The sequence below is a fragment of the Thunnus maccoyii genome, chromosome 8, assembly GCF_910596095.1.
Source record: "Thunnus maccoyii chromosome 8, fThuMac1.1, whole genome shotgun sequence".
Classification (NCBI taxonomy): domain Eukaryota; kingdom Metazoa; phylum Chordata; class Actinopteri; order Scombriformes; family Scombridae; genus Thunnus; species Thunnus maccoyii.
The window spans coordinates 3,273,789-3,297,203 of record NC_056540.1 but is presented as its reverse complement, the minus strand read 5'-3'; the positions used below and the strand labels follow the sequence as shown (position 1 = coordinate 3,297,203).

At 40.3% G+C, this 23,415-nt stretch overlaps 2 protein-coding genes across 5 annotated transcripts in view; both read left to right on the top strand.

Moving 5' to 3' along the window:
• The first annotated feature begins 238 nt into the window (after positions 1-238).
• sil1 (SIL1 nucleotide exchange factor) lies at positions 239-6,113 on the top strand. The gene is made up of 12 exons (XM_042419605.1): positions 239-404; positions 863-975; positions 1,672-1,816; positions 1,907-2,012; positions 2,589-2,694; positions 2,978-3,064; positions 3,723-3,818; positions 3,931-4,052; positions 4,632-4,728; positions 4,830-4,994; positions 5,151-5,315; positions 5,565-6,113. The coding sequence occupies exons 1-12, from the start codon at positions 275-277 to the stop codon at positions 5,763-5,765; spliced, it is 1,533 nt and encodes a 510-aa protein (XP_042275539.1). The 5' UTR covers positions 239-274; the 3' UTR covers positions 5,766-6,113.
• Positions 6,114-7,168: 1,055 nt separating this feature from the next.
• The window catches only part of uvssa (UV-stimulated scaffold protein A), a 40,666-nt gene continuing 24,419 nt past the window's right edge, over positions 7,169-23,415 (top strand). For 2 of the 4 annotated variants that reach the window (XM_042419907.1, XM_042419904.1), the window contains exons 1-8: positions 8,282-8,496; positions 9,152-9,280; positions 9,618-9,771; positions 9,884-10,060; positions 11,644-11,764; positions 12,112-12,645; positions 14,973-15,082; positions 15,330-15,458. In XM_042419907.1, coding sequence (XP_042275841.1) covers positions 9,171-9,280; positions 9,618-9,771; positions 9,884-10,060; positions 11,644-11,764; positions 12,112-12,645; positions 14,973-15,082; positions 15,330-15,458 — 1,335 coding nt within the window. In that variant the 5' untranslated portion in view covers positions 8,282-8,496; positions 9,152-9,170. The other 2 variants (XM_042419905.1, XM_042419906.1) reach the window with 2 other exon arrangements.

The window sequence follows — 23,415 nt, the reverse complement described above, 5'->3', positions numbered from 1 at the left end:
TGTAGGGAAAAATAATAGTTGAAGCGCTATTCAGAGACAATGTTTTCACTATTTAAGTCTAAAATTGTTAAGTTCATTATACTAAATTATATTATTTTATGTTGTGCAGACTAACCTTTGTGGAATATTGGTTATTTGTGGCGGTGTACTATACAGTAAATACAACCATTATATTGTAATTGCTATTCTCACTCCTACCAGTTGGTGGCAGCACTTTTGTTATTGACAAACCGCGATACCGCGTTAAAGAAGAAGCCACATATAACGTGGACCAATGAGACTGCAGTGGAAAGTGATAGAAGCCTTCAGATGTATGCGGGAACTGTCGCTGTGTTTGTGTGAAGTCACGAGAGATAAACACTGTACTTCTATCTGCTTCTCACCTTTTACCTTCACTGAAGCAGGTGAGTTGCTGCCGCCAGCTGACATTATTATCTGAGTCGTATCCAAGCTAACACTGAACTGTTAGCTGATAGTGTTTGCTGTTCTGTGGTCACTACCAGCCAGTCCCTTCATCCTTGCTTGTGGATATTCATGCTCCTGTCACTGACGTTGTCACGCCAAACTCATGACGGTCACACATCTGTCTTACAGTGTATTTGCGGAGCCAACTCTAAAATATGCAGTGAAAAAGTAATAAAAAGACACTACAGATGAGGTTGTTGTTATTCTTTGGTACCTTTGACTATAAAGGACGAAGCAGCATTAAAACATGAGATTAGTGAAGGGAGTCTGGCCTGGTGAGAGACACTCAGCAGGCAGACTGAGCTCAGATCCAGGTGTTAGCAGCTGGCCAGCTGGGGTTTAGAATATGAGCTTTATATATGATACTGACGTACCGGTGTGTCCTCCTGTGTTTCAGTCATCATGAGGCTGATATCCAGCAGTGCAAGAGGACCTTCATCCAGCTGTTTAACCCTGACTTTTCTCATGCTGCTGCTTTGCTGTCACATAGCCAGCATTCTGGGCCACAAGGTGAGTCATGTTGTATTATAGTTGTGTTGTATGCTGGGTTTGGTGACAGGCTACTCTGTGTTATGTAATGTTTCAGCACTTTGTGGGTGGGACATGCAACAAGGTGACATTTTCAGCCTGTGTGTAGTTAAACTTTAATATGGATGAGAAGACAGCCACATGGTGCAACTGCAACGTGTACTAAATGCCTCAAATGGTGATTGATTTGATCATACTGACTGCTGACCAGGAGGTGATATTTTCCAATGAAATTGAAGCTTCAACTAATGTGAGAAAAGTCATGAACTAGACATAAAAAACTGAGTTTTGATTACCTGAGGCTTAGCTTCCCTTATCACAGGGGAGAAGCAGTTGCAAAATTGACAAAAAACTGCTGATTTCTTCTGTTTCTTTTGATTCTTTGGACAATAATGTAAGCAGCTTTCTGCAGCTGGAAGGTTCAGCAGAGAACATACAGAATGGTGTATATGGCAGTAAGGTCAGTGAGATTTCAAGCACTAAGATGGAAGTTGAATATTATGTACTGATCTAAGACAATATCTGAGTAAACAAACAGTTCAGTGCCTCTAAAACTAATATGCGAGCACACATAATAAATAAAGTCTTATTAAAAGCAAATGAGGCTTTCTGTGTTAAAATGAAGACTTCCAGCAAGTTGTTGGTCAAAGATCCAGTGCATCCTTTTTGTCTGTGCAGTCTGAATCTGCCCTAACCGTGGTGGAGAATACAGAAGGAGGAGAAGGAGCAGGTAGCGATGAAGACGAGGAGGCGACAGTTGAAGAAGATGAAGGAGATTTAGAGGTGGTCCAGCCTACTGAGGAGTGGCAAACACTCAAACCAGGTAATGGATGTAGTGAGAGGATGTAATGGTACTCTGTTGTACTCAAACATCATCTTATTTTGTTTTTTGACTTTGTGTGTGTGTGTGCAGGCCAGGCGGTGCCAGCAGGTTCCCATGTGAGGCTGAATCTCCAGACAGGTCAGAGGGAGGTCAAACTGGGAGAGGAGCAGCTTAAATACTGGACACAGGAACACAGGTATGTACAAGCAGCAGAGACAGTGATAATAGCGGGTTTGTCGTGCAAAGTTGACCTCTCCAGCTTGACCTTAGTTCTGTGCTTCTGCTCAAAGATGAATCTTCACCCAGTCTGAACTCACTGGTTCTCTGCAGCAGTTTTTTTTAAGGATCTCACTGCAGTTGACTCCTGGCACTGTTCCCTGCAAACTTAACTTCAGGATTCCTGCATATATCCTGTCCCTGAATCCTGATCAGTGTCACAGTCACTGCGGATGAGAAGCAGCCTCAACACGTACTGTACAGATTGTTATATCCATGTGATGGTGGGCTGTCAGGGTTCAGGTCAAGGTCAAATAGACTGAGGTCAACTGGCTTTTAATAAACACTGATTCTCTCAGAGGTTATACTTTCACTTTCTCATCTGCTAAATAGTGGAGTTAATTGTTCTAAATCCTCTTTGCTGGTGTGATGGTAGAGAATCCACAGCATTGCCAACACATGTTGTACAAGGTAACAGGAAGAAGATTAGATAACATATATGTATATATATATATATATATATATATATATATCAACAAAAATCTGTGTTTCCCAGGGAGAAGAAGGAGACCAAGCCCTCCTTTAGTCCTGATGAGCTGAAACAGGCCATGAAGAAGATCAAGGAGGACCAGAACCCTGCGAGCAAAGATGCAGACCAGCAGGTATTAATAAAGCATAGAGAGTATACAACACACAGACGTAAAGCTAAGATATAAACATCCATTTTCTGGAGAGTTTGAGGTGCTGAGAGCTGAGGTGTAATATGGTTTCATACACAGAACTCAGGAGCAACAATTTTTACAGTTTTTCACAACCCAGAAATTTAGTGATACATATATATATATATATATATACATATATATATATATATCTATATGTAGAGTGTGTCTGCATCTGTACAGGTATTCATTACCGACATGTTCTCTCCTTGCTGTGTGTTTGTAGGACTCTGTGTCATCTAAGTTTCGCCCTCTTGAGGAGTTAAAGAGAGACATGGCTCAGCTGGACCTGCTGGTTGAGACGGATGTTCAGGTACACGACTGTGAGCTAAATATGGGAGAACTGCGTCATTGAGAAAGACAACAATGTCCCAATGTCAGAATATTTTCTTTTAATCATGTTAACAGAGCAGAGCTGTCACTGACACTGACTGTCTATCTATCTTAAAAAGTCTTCAAAATCGAATCGAAATGTGAGTTATAAATGTTTTTGTATGGTGGTCACAGGCTGTCAGGAGATGTTATACACCTATAAAGTAAAAGTGTGATTGTTTGGACAGTGGATTGAGCTGCAGGAAGCTCTTTAATCCTGTTGAGCAGAGTTTCAGTCAAACACTGTCACTACTGTTAGCTCCAGTAGCTCCAGTAGCTCCAGTAGCTCATCCACAGTATCACAGTAGACAAGTGTCAATTTTAGCAAAACCTTAAATGAACTTAGATTAATTCATCATTTTTCTTTGGTTAAACCATCCTGCTGCTTGTGCTGCTTGTACTTTTACTGCAGTAGGATTTTTCATGCAGGACTTTTACTTGTAATGGAGTATTTTTACGTTGCTGTATTGGTACTTTTACTGAAGTAAAGTATCTTAATATCTCTTCCACCATTGAAGAGACTTTCTCATCGTTCATGATCTATAAAATGTATTTAGTTGTTGGCTCAGCTGAGTGAAGTGTATTGTGATGTCTTGTAGGTTATGAAGCGTCTGCTGGATCAGTTCAACAGCAGCAACTCGACTATGCAGCAGCGGCTGAGCATCCTGCTGGAGCTGGAGTATCTGGTGCATCAGGTAACAACACACATCAGAACCTACACATACGCTCTGAGGATGAAAGATTAAAGAAGGATACTGAGAGTCACGTTTTTTAACTTCTGTGTTTGTGTTTGTGTGTGTGTGCTAGGTGGATAATGCTCAGACTCTGTGCTCGATGGGGGGTCTTCAATTCATTCTTGAAGGTCTGAACAGCTCTGACTTCAGATTACAGGAGAGTTCTGCCTTCGTCCTGGGCTCTGCTTTGGCCAGGTACAAACTGCAAACCTGTCACATCACATTTACCTAAAACATTCACTCTGCTACACCTGTACAATGTCAAACAACACCAGAATCCATCACTCCTCTGTGTTTAATATCAAAATACAGTTATCTTACAGTTTGTAGCTGTGTAGTATAGAGAGACCACATCAGTCCTCTGTTTATGCACATGTCTGAAAATGTTGATAATCAACACAGAACAGAGAAAATGCTACAAAAAGGCAAAATTCTGTCATAGAAAATCCAAATGAAGGACATTTCAGCAGAAACAGAACCTCCATGGATGGTTATCACTTTATATTAAAACTATATTTTTCTTGATGAGACTATATATGAGCTCTATTAGGACTGAAAGTTAACAGCAGTAATTTAGACCTGCAGATGTAGCCTTGGTGGTGGTGGTGGTGCCATCCACAGGCAAGGAGAGTAATAACACTTGCACCACCTGCAGACAGTGTTAGTTTTCTTGCCGCTAGGTGGTGCAGCTTGCAGTGGAGCTGCAGGTCTGAGGCTGGTGGACTGTTGCTCTGCAGGTTGATAATACTGACCGTTCTGTTTTCTGTCCTGCAGCAACCCAGTGGTCCAGGTGAAGGCTGTGGAGAGCGGCGCTCTTCAGACGCTGTTAACCGTCCTGGCCACCGCACAAGCACACAGTGTCAAAAAGAAGGTGCCTACATGTATCCTACACACCCGTTTATTTTCAGGAGTGTAAACATACAGGCTGTCAGTTGTTGATGTTTTCTGTGTGTGTGATTGTCCTCCTGTCAGGTTCTGTTTGCGGTAGCGTCCCTCTTGCGTCACTTCCCCTTCGCGCAGCATCACTTCCTGTCTCACGGCGGGCTGCAGGTGCTGTCGGAGCTGTTCAGGACAGACGGGAGGGGAGCTCTGCGTACACGTATCGTCACCATGTTGTATGACATGATCAGTGAGAAGGTACCACAAAGACAAACTGTTAAATGTTATCTAGTAGGTCAAAGCTCTTTAAATCAGCACTCTGGTTTATTCTTCTGCACTTTGTCATGTGGATGAAACCTCTTGTTGATAATGTAAGGTAGATGGTGCTGATGCTGGTCTCCTCTGGTCCACCAGGAGCTGATCTCTCAGGCAGGTCTGGACCCGGTGCTGGACGCCTCCCATGAGGAGCGTGTGCGTCAGTACTCCAAGGTGTCTCTGCAGGGGGAGCTGCTGGAGAAGGGCTGGTGCAGTCTGGTGCCTCAGCTGCTGGAGTCCTCTGAGCATGACTACAGAGAGAAGGTGGGTCCTAATAAGATAAGATGAGCAATCAGGTGTATCCAAACGAAACCTCCATGTGGGGCCAAACAGATAAAAATGGTGATAAAAGGGAAAATTAAGTCAAAAACAGGAAAAAAAAGGTAGGGAGCTGTGGTGAGAATGGTTACTGTCTATAACATTAATTAACAGCCTTTTAAAAGGCTGGCTAAACAAGTCAGTGTAGTGTATGAAGTGAACTTGTCCTAAGTGTTTGTCTGGTCCTTTTTGCAGGCTCTGCGGGCTTTGCTGGCGATGGCTCCGGTGTGTTTGGAGCAGTACCGCTCAGACAGCTCTCTGCTGGGCTCTCTGGTCTCTCTGAGAGACCAGTACCAGGAAATGGTCCAATCAGAAATGATTCTGGGAGAGGAGAACGGCTACTTCGCAGAGATCGTAGATCTAATAGATGCACTGCAAGTCAAAATGAATATCTGATGTATCTAAACAACGAGCAGAGTGACATTTCTATCAGCAAACGGTGCAAAGAGGAGACAACAGACTAATATATACACTGTGGGGAGGAAACCACCTCCCAGTACAGAACTAACTCCTCAATGTCAGACTCAGTGCTTCTGTTACATCCAACTCAAGGATGAGGGATGTTACTCTGAGGACATGAGTGTTGAGGCTTGATGCTGTCGATCAGTATGAACTTCACCAAGCAACATTTCACTGGTGGTCTCTGAAAGGTTTTGGAGAGGGACGAGAATTGGAGCAGATTGAATCTTTAAAGAGATATTTTTACTTTGTGTTGATTATTTAAAATTAAATTATTTAAAATGATGGTGTCATATTAATATGTTTAAACACTTGTAAGACTTTTGTGTTTAGGGATCTCTTGTAGCTTTACCTTCAAATCAAATCAGAAGTTATTCAGTGTTTAAAGTTATACTCTTATACACTGGTTGATCTATGTAGACATCTGAAGAAGAAACAAGTCAGCCTGTGTGTGAGACACTGTGTGATACTGATACTTCCTATAGTCTGCAGACTGCATGGATTTAAGATGTGTGTCAGAGATCAGTCACAGGTAATGATAAAGTGGAAGTGCATACAGAAAAGCAAAGCAAGCATGTTCACAGAGGGACTTTATTTTACATACATGTCATAGTAAAGTGTCATTGATAACATTAATGATGGCTACATTGTAATCAGATGTTCCAACTTCATGGCTCTGGTTCTTTTGTCAGGAAAGACATTTTGGTACATCACAGCAGGAAAAACTCAGGTGTAAATTCCATGTAGCTGCTTCGGTGTCAGGGTCCTGGTAGTGTACAAGCTGCTTCACTGTCACACTCTTGACGTGCATGTCAATTCCCTTATCTGATTGCTCCTCAATCCTTGCTTGACCCGGAAGTTGTTCCAGTCCGCCATCATCATCATCTTTGTTAATTGTTGGTCTGATCAACAAAAAAAAAACATGAACAACTTTCTTCATTTATTAGAAAGATTTTTCTTTTCATGATCTTGTTATTTCCCTCATTAACTTTTATTATGGATAAAATTAAAGTCAAGGAGAGTCTGTCTGTCAGCAAGAAACAGTTCAAACACATTTATATTTGACATAATTTATTGTGATTTTCATTCAGTCACATGAGGCAGAAAATTTCCTGAGTGTCGGGTTTGTTATGAGTTACATCATTTCAATTTTCCCTGAAACATTTAGCCTAAAAAATAATTTCCAGTGTTCAAAAGACACCCTGATCATATTCTGGGTTATTAAACAATGAATTCACAATCAAAATATCAAAAAATACAGATGCAAATAATGAATAAATAATATAAATGCATTCTGCCAGTAGAAATGCGGATGTGCCTCTAGGCAGGACACAGTATAAATACTGAATGCAGGTTTTTATTTTTGTGCATGTGTTTGTCAGGTAAAAGGCTACAGAGAGAAAACTGCTGCTCTGGCAGTGATAAGTCTGCACCTTTATTAGTATTAGCACTGTGCACATGTGTGCAGAAACAAAGCATCAAAAGTTGCTACAGCTTCCTCTCTCCTGGCATGGTTTTCTCTTTCCTTGCATGGTTTCTTTGCATCTTTAGTGGGGCGGACTAAGGAAAAGATGGAAGTGAGGGAAAAGTGGATGCAATTTAAGGGAATTGGGATGTATCCCTGGTTTACTGGGACACTAACAGAGCCATCGTTAATGATATCAGTAACACCTGTGCGTTTACTATGACAAAGCAAAATGTCTGTTGAGAAAAAGGCAGGCTTATAACATCTGTGAAGCCCCAGCTGAGGCCCAGCTCCACTGACAGGACGGGAACAGGAACAAATAACAAATAAAGCTCCAACATCACCTTTTCTGGTATTGATAATTGTTCTTGCTGCATGAAATTGAAAACATCCAGTGTCATTCTAAGTGATCTAGAATATAATGTTGATAGACTTCATCTTCACCTTGAAAGTTACCAGTCGTTTAATTAACTCAATCTACAACTAAAAAAAGGTAAGATATAGCTAGTTTTTAGGGAATCTATCAAACAGCATTGTTCAGGGATAATGCTTTAGAAACAACTCTCAGTATAACGCAACATCATTCAGCAGCAATGACCACCAAGGTGAATCAACACCTTTAAAGGCATCTTCAACAAAAAATGTATAGTTACTTAGTTAGATTTTTATAGATGTAGACTTCATATGTTATTGTTTTATACTATGTATTCATATAGTTGTTGTAACCATTGACCGTATACAGTCAATGGATGTAACAGACTTTAGACTGATAGGCTTCATGTCTATGCACATCAGTGGAGCTTTATCCACGCTTTTATTCTGAAAAGCCGAACCGGCAGTACAAGCAACTAACGGAAATAATTCACATTCTGTGAAGACCCGCCCTACTCTGCCTCTGATTGGCTCTGACCCTGATATTCTTACACTAACTGCACTAACCCAACCATCTCACTCCTCATGCCTAAACCTAGCCAATCCAACCAACTAAGGCAACGAGTGCTAGCCAATCAGAGGTAGAGTAGGGCGGGTCTTCGCGGAATACGGGTGGGAAATATTACAAAACAAAGGCATTCGAGGAAGCGGTACGAGACAAAACAATTGCTGTTAATTTATTAGGTTTTATTATGAACGACTCACAGGAGTCAGTCAGAGCAAACGGCTGGGATATTTCCTGAGGTTTAGTGTTTTATAACAAGATAATTGGTGAGTAAATCACTTTCTAACGCAAACAAGGACTTCAATAAAGATCCAGAGGAGGGGGATTTCTAGATGTCTTTCTTTATGTGGTCTTTTTAAATTGTATGGAAATTATAAAGTTGTGTAAATACGTAAATTTTCAAGACACTAGAATTTGTAGTTGAAATCTCATGTAGCTACATTTGAACAGGTTGTATATTCATACATGATGGATGTACCTCTGTTATTACAGCCAAATGTAATCAATCTAATGGGTGACAAGCCTTACACTATAATATACTTTATAGTTAACATAGTATAGTATAGCTAGATTTACAAAAACAGCATTAGCAATTGTCTGACTTTACAATGCCGTAAATAGCATCATAATAATCTTATATTTATTTTAATATTACAAGAAAGCTTTCCACAAGCTGTAGACAACAGTCTTGATATTCTCTTTTGCATGTTATTGTACCCACTTTATTTCAGAGATAGTAACACTTTGTCAGCAACACTTTGTCATTTCGTCTTTCTCTCTTTGTAGCTCTTCCCTCACTCTAGTCCCAACTTTTGCACTCATATATTCATCTCTTATTTTGTTAAATGGTTTGGCTGTTGAATGTAATTGTAGATAAACTCTTTCAGCTGTTTTTTCTCAGTAACGTATGTGTGTCTGCAGGTTGTGTTAATGTCTGGTGATGGAGCTGTCTCAGAGGGACAGGCTGTCAGAGCTGGTGGAGGAACTGACCACATCAGGACAGCAGCAGCTCAACCAGGACAAGATGAAGGAAATCAAGAAGATCTGCAAGTATGCCACAATTTTAAGGGCACATGCCCACTCAGAGGGCTAAATCAGGCATGTCGCTGTGCAGGTCGAGCAGGTTTTTGCTCCTGTCAACCTGGGATCTGTGTTACAAAGCTAGATCAGTGGGTTAGCCAGCTAGTTTGATGTTAACTCTGGCTCTTTTTGTTTGTTTGAGCTCCTCATCACCTGTAACAGCAGCAATTCACTGCTTTATTTTTTATCATGTCAGACTTGCATCCATTTTTAGTCAAAGAACACACTATGGTCATGTCCTAGTTAAATATTTAGGATAATTACCAATCATAGGGCTAATCACTGTTGGCTCTTCCATTCCTCTCAGAGTGTCCAATGACTGCATAGACCACGTGTACCACTCGGTGATGTCCCAGCTCAACCAAGAACATGCTGAGATCCGACTGTCAGCCTTCCAGATCGCTAGTGAGCTCTTCTCCAGATCACACCACTTCAGAACCCTGCTGGTGGACAACCTCCAGGTACTGGAACACCAACCACCACAGCACCCAATTGAACAGATTTTATTTATTATAAATCACAGTGGTCATTTTGTGTCCTCTGTCGTTTCTCTCCATCCTCCCCCTCCTGCAGGAGTTCTTGGAGTTGACTGTGGAGACGGACTCGGAGCAGCCCCTCCCTCCTCCTAAAGAAGTAGCCAGGAAACTGAGGTCACTGGCCATCCAGACTGTCCAGTCGTGGCAGGCCTCCTATGGGACGGCGTATAAGAAGTTGGCACTGGGCTACCACTTTCTCAAACAGGTCAAGAAGGTGAGAGAGACAAGATGATTTTATGCATGTTTTTATGGCATTTAAACATTTTTTTTGTGTGTGTGGTTATATGCCAAACTAGTCAGTAACTTTTTTATTTGTAAATAATAAAATTACAGTCTTTATCTCATGTCATATGTTGTTCCTGTAGCCCAGTGTACACTTGCTGACCATGAGCTATTGAAATAAAGCATTGATTCCCTGTCAGACTGGCTCTATATTGATTATTTTATAAGTTAGATGCTCCACACAAAGTGATACAGTCCAGCCTTCTTAGATAGTCAACTAGCTTCATGTTAGCTGATGAGCTTTAGGCCTTTTTCACAACAGACATGTTGTCAAAGCAGGAAAAGCACAGATGGAACTGATCACATTTAATGATGACTGAATCCCATTTAGGTTTTCTAAATTTTTGACCCTGGCATAGTGCATGATGGTTCATTGTGGATTCCTTGGACACTTGAATGGAACTGAGCCATTGTTAATGTCATCACTTCCACCTGTGCTTTTCCTGCTATTACAAGTCAAAATGTCTGCTGTGAAAAGAATCTATACCAGAACAAGGTGCCCTGTGGGTGTCCCCATTTTTATTTATTATATCTTGTGCATGTGTACGTGAACACACATACCTGCATAAGCATGCAGCTGATGTGATCGAAAGAAGCTGGCTACTGATGACTTTCACATTATGAAATAATCAACAGTTGGCTCTGGTAATGTACTAAGAAACTCAACAATGCACCTGCAAAGGCAAAGAAGAAAAAGACTACTATCTAGCAAATGTGGATGTTAAACATGCAGCTTTCAAAAAGTTTTAAAAAATGAGCAACTGTTTTATGAGGGAAGAAATGCATTGAACATGTTTGTTAAACCTCAGTCATGCACACAATGTGTTTCCCTGGTAGCCTACTGGTTAAGACACATAATCTCAACACTCATCGTACACTTGCGACTGTCAAGTATATATATACAGTACCAGTACCAGTCAAAAGTCTGGACACACCTCCCTGTTCCCTTGAATGAGAAAGTGAGTGAGAAAGTGTTCAACTGGTACATGGTATATGTACACACTCAATGTGTTTTGGTGAATAACACTGAATGCAAACAGAAACTTTGTGTGTTTACAAGACAACTCCACATAGTGCCTTTAAAACATACTCTGGTAATTTGCATTCTATTGTAGTTGGACTAAATGGTGGACTGCATTAGATGTTTGTAACTGTAAGAAACACTGCTTATGTGATGCGAGTTAACTGTAAAGACATGTTAGCCAGCTTGTAAACCATATATGTGTGTTTGTATGAGTAGAGAAGAAGATAAAGCACATTCATGGGTTGTTGAATGAAGTCTTGTCTGTTGGTGGTAATGCCATAATCATTTCAGCACTGTTCATACAGGTCTAGAAATTCAACATCGTTTCAGTACAAGCCCACATGAGTCGGTATAGATATCCTCAGATATGATGTCAGTATCCTCAGATGAGATGACTAACAGTATCACTATGATAGTGCAATTCTGTGGCTTTACAAGACTACAGTGTGGTGGTTTCTCATATTAATGAAGTGAAGTGTCCGTGTTGTCAGGTGGACTTCCAGGATGCTGAAGCCAGGACTGTAGCAGAGAGGAGGAGGGAGGAGGAGAGGCAGAGGAAAATGGAGAGGATCTACAAGGAGAGAGTGGAGGCAGCCACCAAAGACATGGAGGGTAAATACTACATCATTCAACAACACTACTGGTAGTGAGAATGATAATAACAAGAAGAATGGGACTGGACCAAATATCCCATTTTTGCTTTCCCATGTCCCACTTAGATTAGGATAAAAGTTTTTTGTGTGGTATTTAATTTTTCACATTAGTTTAAAAAAAAAAAAAAAATTTCAAAAGTTATATAAATTAAAATTTTGTGGTTTGTACGGAAATATTACTCTAAATGTCTTTTGTGTGTCTTATGTTTTTACATTTTTCAAATGACATTATCAGACAACTGATAAAGGCAAACAGCTATAAGTTCTATCATAGCATTCATTAACAAAGTATTATTTCTTTGACAGAGGCGTACCAGGACATCGAGGCGACACTGACAGAGATGGAGTCCTGTATGAAGCTGCTTTTCCCTAAGTTTGACCTCACAGATGACCAGACAACCAACAGCAGCCCTCCAAACTCCCAACCAGCCAATGAGTGTGTGCCTGATGATGAACAGCCCTGCTGCAGCAAAGACCTGAAGGATGACAAGAGAGAAGAGAAGACACAAGGGAGGGAGGAGGGCAGAAAAGAAAAGAAAGACAAAGAAGTGACAGAGGAGAAGAGAGACAACAGAGAGAAGAAAAAAGCAAAGGAAAATAAGGAGAAAAGCTCTGATGATGAGGAGAGGGAGGATAAGAAGAAGAGGAGGGATGGGAATGAGGAAGAGAAGACTGGAGAGATGGAGGAAAGGCAGAGGGAGGGAGAGGAGGACGATGATGCTAAGGAAGAGGAGGGAAGTAGTGAAGAAGAGGAGGAGGAGCTTATTGATGAAGACTTGTTTATTCGGAACTCTGGGCTCATCTCTCATTCGTATCGTCTGGACCTGAACCTCAGTCCTGGTGGGTACAACTCGTGTGCATAGTTTAGTGTAGTGAAGGCAGTTTATTATGCAATGTATATAACTGTAATGCAGTAAACCCTGTGTTTGTGATGCTTACAGTATTTAGATTTTGTTGCCACTGTGTCAGAGAAACACCTTTCTGTATAATTCAGTAAATTTCTAACAGCATCACAAGCTGTTTCCCCCTAAACAACCACAGCTTTCAACCATCACTTTTCTGACACACAGTCTCAAAACAACACTAAGACTCTACAGCCATGCTAGTGGCTCTGTGAGGGCTAAATGCTCACACCGGCATGCTATCATGATCATGATGATGATGCATGTTGATGTTTAGCAGGTATAATGTTCACCATGTTTACTGAGTTGGTTTAGCATGTTAGCATGTTAACATTTGCTAATTAGTACCGTAGTACCAACCATAGCTGAGGCTGATGAGAATGTCATGAGTTTTGCAGGGATTTTGTCATATACCAAAATATTAGTCAAAATGAAATTTTAACCAGATGATGGTGCTAAATGAAAAGTTAGTTATTACAATTCATCCTCTGCGAAACATGAATGTGTGAACCAAGTTTCACAGAAATCCATTTAATAGTTGTTGAGATAGTTCAATAAAGAACTTCAAAGTCAACCTCATGGTTTTACTAGAGTAACAATCAGAGGATCACCAAAGTCATTAGAATACATCATCTGGGGACCATGAATGTTTGAACCAAATTTTGTTCCAATCCATCAAGTACATGTGGAGTTATATCACAGCACAAGTTGAAACTTTGACCTGCTGGTGGCGCTAGAGGAAAATCCAATCTGATAGTTGTCAAGATATTTCAGCCTGATCCAAAGTTCAGCTAGGTGTACCCAATAAACTATCAACTCAGGGTATAAACTCTGTGTAACCATCTATTCATGTAGGGCAGACTTAGTGCCTTTTGGGCACTGACTGAAATGTAGAAAATGGTCTGCATTTAAAAAAAAATGTATATATACATACATACATGAATACTGTATAGGCACTAGTTTTTTTGCTATTGTTTTTTTCTTTTAAATCACATTATGCCCAGCCCTATTTGTACACTCATGGGCTAAGTTTTAGGCACATATGCTTGTCATGGCTTATGTAGCTGTGATGAAGTATACAAAGCCTGCAGATGGGGTCAAGACAAATAAGACTAGTGGGATGAAACATGGTAGGGTTACCAAGATTGATGAAACTCCTTGTGTACCTTTTTTGATTTTTTTTACACTTGTTTTAGTGAAGCCTTTAAAGATCAGAGTGAGCAAGGCAATGGCTTTGACAGTGGTATAATTGCTATTATACCATCATCTGGGTGAATACTGTTTCCTGATTGGCCAGCAGGTGTGTGTTAAAACCGTGTATTGCAGTTCGGCTCAAGTTTAATCACCATTCTAAATTCATCCGCTACCCAACCTGTAACCATAGCAACATTAAAAAGCACAGCTGTCAAAGCTTACTGGTTATGAAGTTTTGAAGAATGGGATACAGCAGAGGAAAAAGAAATGGAGAAGAAAAGAAAGAAACCAAGCGAAAAACGGCACAAGGAACTGACACCTGAAGAGCTTAAAATGATAGAGGAAGAGAAGGATGAGATTAATACAAAAAAGGCAACAAAACGGGCAGTTAATACACTGAGAGACTTTCTCTACCAAAAACAAAAGAACTCCGATTTGACGATGTACTTTGTGGTTATGCTTAATGACACCTCACGTGAAATTTATGCCTCAGTGCTACAGTGTGGCAAGTTGTCATGACATCGGTAAGCCCTTGCTTCATAACCTTTCGATTTTGAGTGCAAAACTTTCACCAAAAATTTGTGAATGCTTTTATTTCATATTGTTGGCACATGACCATGATATAAGCAGGATATTCAACCTCTGTTTCACATTGGATGGTTCTTCACCTCCACGTCATGCTTTAGAACCGTTAAACGCACACCTACTCGTTGATTATCCCTTACATGTGATAGGTCATCAAACGACTCATGGTTCCTTGGAACAGGAGAGTGAGCTCAGTTTATTCCAAAGGGCTGCCCAGCCTCCAGATTTCTACCCAATAGCATACCATTGCAATGAGGACAAATGGAGGGGTTGCAGAAAAAACAAACAGCAAAAAAATCTAGTGTAAATCCATCATGCTGAGAACATTCCCAGTACCTCCTTGCAACCAGACCTCTAACAGTTCATTCTGTCCTCAAGGCAAAAGGGATTCCTGTTTGTCAATGTGCGAGTGTAACTAATTAAGTGGCATCTGAGACACTATTCTGAACTCTTACTTTCCTTTGCTTTTCTTTCCTTTTCCTTCAGGTCTTCATGTTAAGGAGACAGAGGATAATGAGGCGGTAGTTTCCACGGTGATAGACCTCCATAGACTGATAACAACCAAGCATCTACCAGCAGTGCAGGGCTGGGTTCAGGTTAGTACACACAGACAGGGCTCGTATGTGTAGACATGTAATAAATTACCACATTAAAGAAGCTGGGAATTTGAGAATGCAACCTACTGATGCTAATAAACCACTATACCATTCCCTCTTCTACTACTGTTACCATTGGCTCTACTGCTGCTGTTAGTGCTTTAGAAGCCTGATTTCATACTTTATATTTTGCAAATAAATGCTTCTTTCTGTGGTCTAACCTGTCTCTGTGTGCATGTGTGTGTAGGTCTTCACCAAGTCAGGAGCTGAGCAGCAGCTGCTGAGGAGAGCGCTGGATCTGAAGAAGTCTTTAGAAGCTGCCCTGCAGAAGCACAAAGAGCTTCACATCGACTACAAGTCCAGGTTTCGCAAAGTGGTGAGTTATAATATTACAATATTACACCCTGACTGTTCTGGACGCTGTGTGGGTCTTGCATGTGTGGTTTGTTGAAGTCACCTGGTGGCAGTTAATAGTAGTGCAGCCTACTGTAAAGACAGGAAGTAGTGTTCATATAGTGTCATTACAGCCGTAAAGAAGATCCGTTACTAAACCGCCTTTGCTTTGTTACACTGAACCAAATAAAGCCAGCATAAAGCCGCCCCCATGTGTGCTTTTACATAGCATGCCGGTGTTCCGGATTCAAGGTGTGATGTGTAACAAAACAGCATCAGCATCCTGTCCTGCTGTGCTGGCTGTCCCTGATGTTGATCCGGTGCTGTGAGTTGCGAAACAACTCTGCCCTCCCCCACTTTATATCTGTACCTTTTATACAGAACAGCAAGGCAGAATAAAGGCACAGCATTCCTGCCTTGAACAGGCTATGTAAAAGGGACCGGTGTCTCTACAGTCCTGTTCCATCCATCGTTACAAGACTTGTAAGACAATTGTCTGTAAGTGGATTTATAATTAGTAATGTATTGATGCAGAAAACAGCACATTTCAAAAATGTATGGCAATTTGTTTATTTTATTAATTGATGACATATGATTGCAGCTAAGCTAGTTTCCTAACCTTAGTTAATATCCTTTGCTAATTTTATACTTACCTGTTGGCATAGTTAGCTTTATTTACCGTGATACTTTATACTTGCTGTAAAATACTTACCTTTTCATATCTGTAATTTCAACATGCCATTTTGTGTTTGTTACAGTTTACAAAAAATAACTCTTCAAGTAAACTTCAGAAACCATCCTGGTTCTCCTGGAGTTTGAGTAGATGTTTAAGCTGACAGGATAGCTAGGCACAGGGACCTCTATGGAGGCCAGTACGCTGACTCTCTGATAATACTTAAAGTAACTTGCTACAGCATTTGCCACACTAACACATAAACCTGATAAATGCAGGACATTGCTCTCACTTATATTCTATTGGGAAATGTAAAAAGCTGAAAACATCCAGGAATATGTTAACAATAGCTTAACTTGAAGTTTATAAAAGTAAAACAATCATTGAGTCTCCCTGCTGACTGTCTAAAACAGTTCAGTAGTTATATGTCAAATAAAAGGGTTAGGGTAAACTCATAATTCTCATATTAAAAACATGCAGCAATCATTTATAGGGAGAGTTGCTCTTGGCTGATTAAAAAAAGCCAAAGATGCTTAGCTAGCTCAGCCACAATGTTCTCATACCCAAGACTACAGCACAAGCTGGTTATTTTTTACTGCTAATATGGAGTTTTGTCAGCAGATGGCAGCATTGTATTACACATTCGGGGACAATGGTACAGATGTTACACTTGCAGAGAAGGGATTGCAGTTTGATTGAACCGCTTTGTGTCTTAATAAACACAAATTTTGTCCTACAAAAAATTAAGTCCAGTGATAGAAAGCAGTTTGTTCAATACTGTCTTCATGTTCCTCTGACCACTTCAGCTGACTTCTGACGTTTTCTAAACTCCCATACTCTGGGGTCACAGACAAAACTCACATTAGAATCAGTGAAATCCCGACTAATTCTTAATGTCCTTTGGGAAAAAAATACTTAACTCTGTATTTTAAGAGAGAAGTTTTTGATAATGACCTACCTATCAAAGCTGAGTTTCCTTAGAGCCAGCATCTAATGATTTTTACCTCCCAAAGGACTTGCAACACTGGCATCTGCACACTTTAAAATGTCTTCTTTATTATATCAGGAAAAGTACAACATTTCAAGTTCAATTTGGATCTTCTCCTGGCACAGAGGAATCAAACAGACTCAGGAGTGTTTCACTGAACCCCTGTACTGGACATTTGCACACCGCTAGTCAGTCAAAATGATATCAATATCACATCAAGTGACATTGTACACATAAAAGCCATTCCAAAAACATCAAATGCATTGAATTTTTAAAACATTTATCATGGAAAAAATGCTAAATGTACATACACACATGTGTACAAAATCACTGAAAAGATCATCAACTTGAAAATCAAATCTGAGAAGTGTGAAAAAGTTCATGTTAGACAGCTCAGAATAGAATGCGTTTTTAAAATTGGTGCTATATCACCCTCAGAGCAGCCCTAGTTCTCATCTGCAGCATCTAGTGGCCATTGTAAGAACTGTAGCTTCAGGTGCTTCTACACAGCTGTCACCACTCACTCTAGTCTGATGAAAGCCAGCTCACATTGATGTCTACTTAAGACTAGTACTGAGATGCCATGAGGAATGTCTTTGAATAGAACCTGATTGAAGCAATATTAAGTGTTCAGACTGAAATCAATGAAAAATCTACATAAGATTCTCTATATAAAATATACAAAATATTACAAATGCCCACTAGAAATTTCTTAAGCCCTTTTTTATTACCTCATCAGATTCATTAAAATACCCCAGTATTATTGTTTCATATCAGGTTGCTTTTAAAATGCCTTTTTTCAGTTTTCCTCTTCAAATGTCTGTTCATTCCTGTATACCCATGGGCTCCCCTAGGGAAGTATCATAATAGAGACGAAGAGAGAGTATGGAAATATTAATAGTTAAGACATTTGGTAGAGGTGAGATAGCGAGGCACTGCCATAATGCATAATGTATCAGAGACAGAGAGAAGAAATTGGGGAGCAAGGGGGAGGATGTACCCATTCATTCACTTTGTTACCACTAATGTGCCCCATAGCTTGACAGCTGATATGTCTATCTGACTGTCTCTATATCTAGCTTAGCATCGTCGCTCTGGTGTTGTTTGAGCTGACCCAAAATGGAGTCACAAAAAAAAGCTTGTTAGTTTAACTTATTGCTTGATTGCAACGGTTTAATTGGTGCTGAAATGTCTGGAGGTGTTTTGGAGAGGGGTCCATGCTGCATGCTTGCAGTGCGGTGAGATAGAAAAAAGGAAGAAAAAAAAAATCCAAGAGGAATGGACTTCAGCCTGCAGTTTCAGGTTTTAAATGACCAATGAATGCAACCTGCTTTATGTGTTTGAAAAAAAAGCATAAAAGTTGTAGCGTGTGAATCCATCTTTAGCTGAACAGAGCGGCAGAGTGACAGTGACAGAGCGCCGGGCGTCTCGCTCTGCCTGGTTATCACTGTCAGGGACCAGTCTGCTGCACCAGCAGGCCCAGCACTGCGATAACCACACAACTTACAGCCCCTTTATCATAATTAGCTTTTCCTTTTTAGCCTTAAAAGGCCTTCCATTACTGGGTCCTTCTCTATCGGGCCGCTGACACACCACACGATTGGTTTCTCTCTCAACGGGCCTCTCAATATAGTCTCCCATAACGGGGGAGCCGGGGAGAGAGAGAAGGAGGAAGAGCCAGAGGAGGGGTGTTATGGAGGCAGATAGGGAGGCTTGTTTATTGAAGGAGAGAATAAGACAGAGGGAGGGTTGAGTGAAGACGCATTTACATGAAGTTAGAAGACTATTGAAAACAGAAATGCACAAGGCTGTTTTCTTTTTCATTGCTGACTGTTCCATTTGTGCAGTCTGAACATCTGAATGTTGGATGCTTATGAAATTTTACAAATCTAACATATAGCATGTGAATAAGACTGTTGATGGTCTTAGTTCAAATGATATGCTTCAGACGTTTTACTTTCTTAGTAGTTTTCCCAAAGATTGAGCCAGAGATTGTTTAAAATGGTGCCATCTACTGGTTGATCTAAACCATAACTCCAAGTATTGGATGTGCCTAAAAGTGCTACACAATCAGCTGATTTTAAAGAGAAATGTGTGGTTTCTGTTTCTTTCTGGTGAGTCAAAAGCCTTGGAAGTGAACGCATTGCACACACATTTCTGACACAATATTGTTGGCATGTAGCTTAATACTCTGGGAGAACTGGGGTCCTCTGTTCTAAAACCAAGCTGGCAAAACAGGCTGCACTTTGTTTTTCCACCACCCCATCTGATACCCTTGATGTTGGACTTAGTCCAGAGGGAGCAGATGTCGGTCATTCTGGATGTTCCACACCAAACGCCGGCTATGTGCCATAAATCCGCTGAGGTTGGTGCCACCGTAGCGAGCCTCTCAGAGATGTGTCAAAGACAAAGGGCGGCCGGCCAATATCTCATGGAGACCTTTGCTTTGTCATCTTCTGATTTGTCTGGTTTTACCTCCCATGTCCTTTTCAGGTCAGTGCTCAATGTTGACATCGTTCACCTGTAGAATTGTATTGTTGAGCATGGTACATGGTGACTTTCTGGACCAAACGCCCCTGATCTACCTTCAGCCTTTCTTTTCCAACTCCCATAGCCCACTAGTGTCTCTGTCCATGTAAAAAAAAAACAGATACACTAAGCTCACCCCTTGACTTTGCATGCTGTTGACTGGCTTGATAGCTGTATCAGAGACTGGTAGTACGAGCTCATGTGATTTAAAAATGCGTCTACTGATATTATAAAGATCTCTCCTTTTTCACCAAGAGGCGAGACTGTTGAAATTGGACGCTGTTATCCCCATTTATCAGGTACATTGTGCCTCACCCTCTCTTTGATGGGCAGCTTTCTGACCCACCTTTGGTTGTGGCCTGTAGTCGTGGTTGGATGACAGATCATAAGAACTGGTTTGTTGGAACCATACTGAGACCTTTAGTTAGTAAAACAATTTTGTATCTTACAACAAGCTTTCCTATAATTCAGCGTTTCACAATATGAGGAAACAGGCAGCCTTCTTAGTATCTTCCTAAGAAGAGTGAGTATGTTTGAGAAGAGTTTTCAGGAAGAGCTATGTCAGGAGAATACCACATGCATCTGTTGAGTACTCCAAACTGAAAACATGGGCTTGTGTTTAGCAAGGGATAAGACATGCAGACTTATTTGAACATATCTGTTTTTAAGAGTGTATTCAGTCACTCTGGGCTCCATTCATACAGGCCTGGGCCTTGTTTACTGCTGATAACCCATCTTATCACAGCACAATGAATGTGAATAAACAAAGACAGACTATCCCTCTATTTCTCTCTTCTAACATTCCCTCCTTTTCATTTGTACATTCATTTTCTGAATTTGTCTCTCTGTCCTACACTAGAAATATGTATTTCTCTTGCTCTCTTTGCCTCTATTTCGCTCTCATTATGCATTATGTTCAGTCTTGGTGTTGTATTTATTGCACCTCAGCAAATTGGTTGATAAGTTATCTTTTCATTAATGGAGTAAAATAAGGAAGTGTGGGAAGACATGGTGAATAAAATTCGCTGGGAGTAGAGAATTCATGACAATAAGAGTGGAATAAAAAGGGCTTTCAAAAGTCTAGTCTCATTCCTAATGCAAGTATACTAACCTAGCCAAAAGGAATGCCTCCCTACCTACAATGGACCAAAATGCACTTGGTTGATGATGCCTTTGGTTAGTTGCTTGTGGCATTTTTAGCCATAATGCAAAAATATGAAAACGTTACTCTGTAGGCCCCCATTCAATATGAGTAGCTAACCTTACCCCAGTGACAGGTCAGGATATGAACTGATAGATGAATATAGGGATGCACCGATTTTATTGAAGTGGATGGGTCACTGGACGGTTTTTTAAAACAGATTTTAAATTTGAGAAAAAGAGAGCACTGAAATTGGATTAGTACTCAAAACAAGGTCGGTTGTACCCAGAGTTCAGGTATTGGAATTGGATTGAAAAAGACACACAATACAATTAATACATGTGATACAAAATGAAAGGGTTTGTGTAACCTGCTCTGTTAGAGCTAGCATGCCTTTATTGTTTAACAGATTTAATCTTATGTTGACTTTTGAAAATTGCAAAGACGATAGCCCAAAGATTGAGTAAAGCAGTACATTTTTTTATGGCATGTCAGTGTGTTTCAGACTAATGTTGTCATTCACTTCCCTTTTGACCAGTTACAAAAACATAATTGACAGGATCATGTGAGTGGAGTGATGAGGTGCTGACATGAGTTCAGTTTGAATATGACTATGTCTGGTGAAAGTTGATATGTACAGTAGGTGCAAAGAGAATGTGTCTGATTTCTGACAAAGTTTGATCATCATGAGCCATTTGTTTATGACATAGAGCTAGCCTGAAGGTTTTTGTATATACTTTTTTTCATTAGACCATTTAGGAGACAACTTTGGTGTAAGTTTAACAACCTAGGATGAGTTCACTTTAGTAAGTAGCGATATGTTGTTTTTTTTGTGAGATATGTAAATGTAACTAATTGAAGTCTTTAGGTTTAATACTTGAAAAAGTGTATTAGGAGTTATCAATTTAAAAAGTAAGACACTAGTGTCATCATTTGGCTAACATAAGATTAATTCAAAATGCAGATTGTTTCTGCAGGTGGAGTAAAATTTAGTCATTCACTGTGGACACAGTCTGGCTCCATCAAGGGTCTCTGATAATGTGAATGGAGATGGTTTCTAAATTGGAACTGATGGATCCACTGGGAATGTCATGGTGGGGGTTGGATTTGGTGGTTATCCTTGAGATCTCTGGGCCAGTTTGATATCACTGTCAACAGGGGCAAACTGGGCTCCTGAGCTCCACAAACCCCCAACGGTCTTTGTAGGGTCCCATCAGTCTTTCAGGGCTTTCTAGGTGTACTCATGGAGGTTTCAGGGGTCCCCAGTAAAATCAGGAACAGCAGTGTGTAATTTAAACTATGGCAGTGGACGAGAATGTATAATAATGACTAGTTTGATCACAGATTGAGACAGGATGGGAGGGGGAACTGAACTAGACGGTTGAGAATAAGCTCCTTGACAGGCAAAGGTTTGGGAAGCTCTGAGCTGGCTAATAGACCTGCCAGGGTAGGTTAGAGAAATAAAGATGTCACCTTATACATCATATAAGCTGACTGCTCCCCAGAGACAAAGGGTGCGTCTATGTGTGTGTGTTTGGGGGGGTAGAGGAGTATAATGGGGTGAAGCAGTGAAGAGGAGGCTATGGGGATAGAGAGAGAGAGAGCAGGAGTGGAAAGCTTTTTTCTCATTAGTGTGGGACCCCATGGGATCTTTTCTAGGTAGTAATGAATAGGAGTGCAAGGTGGTAATAGAGATGTGGGATGTTGTGGCAAATCAAGTCCTGAATAGGTCAGACTCCACTGCAAGCTTTAGGCCTAATTAGTTTGTAAATATGTTGAAATCAATCAGCGGCAGCAGATTTGCAGCTCCTGCAGCAGTGCAAATATTAAAGAAAATAATATATTGTATCGATTGGTAAAAAGACTCACAAACTAATTTATAAGTGAATGCATTAATAATACAGCTTAGTCCTTTATCTAGAAGTTGGTCTAAAACCAGCATTAAAGAGGATGAGCATACATTTTTAAAATCCATCCTAATTTGCACCTGTAGCCAATGATGATGCCAAAAGTAACAACTTCTCATCTGGAATTTGTGGCAGCATTTTGGACAAAATGTAACCTGTATTTAGTCACAAAAATAAGGTATGACCAACCCTGGGTATCATTTTTGGCTTTTAGTATCAAAGCCAAAAATATACTTTTTTTTTTCTTACTTTGAGGAATAATGTTTTTCTACAAAACAGTTTTTTAAAAAATGAATAGAAATAGCCAAAGTTTGCAAATGTTAAATGTTGTTTAAACCAGCATTTGTACATGTACAGTTGACCTTTGTTTCTATAAAATAGTCTAAAATGGGCACAAATCTGATTTAAATCAGGTAAATTAAATATCTGATCAAGGAATAAGTAAAAAAGACTACCAGACATTTGATACCAACTCTCTGCACTTGACGTGGTTTTCAATACTTGCTGCTATGAACACATTTCCATAGGTACCAAAAAGCTGTTGGGAGCTGTTGTCACCCTCTCTTGGCACAAAACTCACAACACTCCTAGTTAGACCAACTGTTTGCAATTCTTGTTTTAGTGGCATATTGCATTCCTCAATGGTATTGCATTGTTGACTGTTGCTATGCCACTGCTGCTCCTCTGCTAATAGTTTAATAA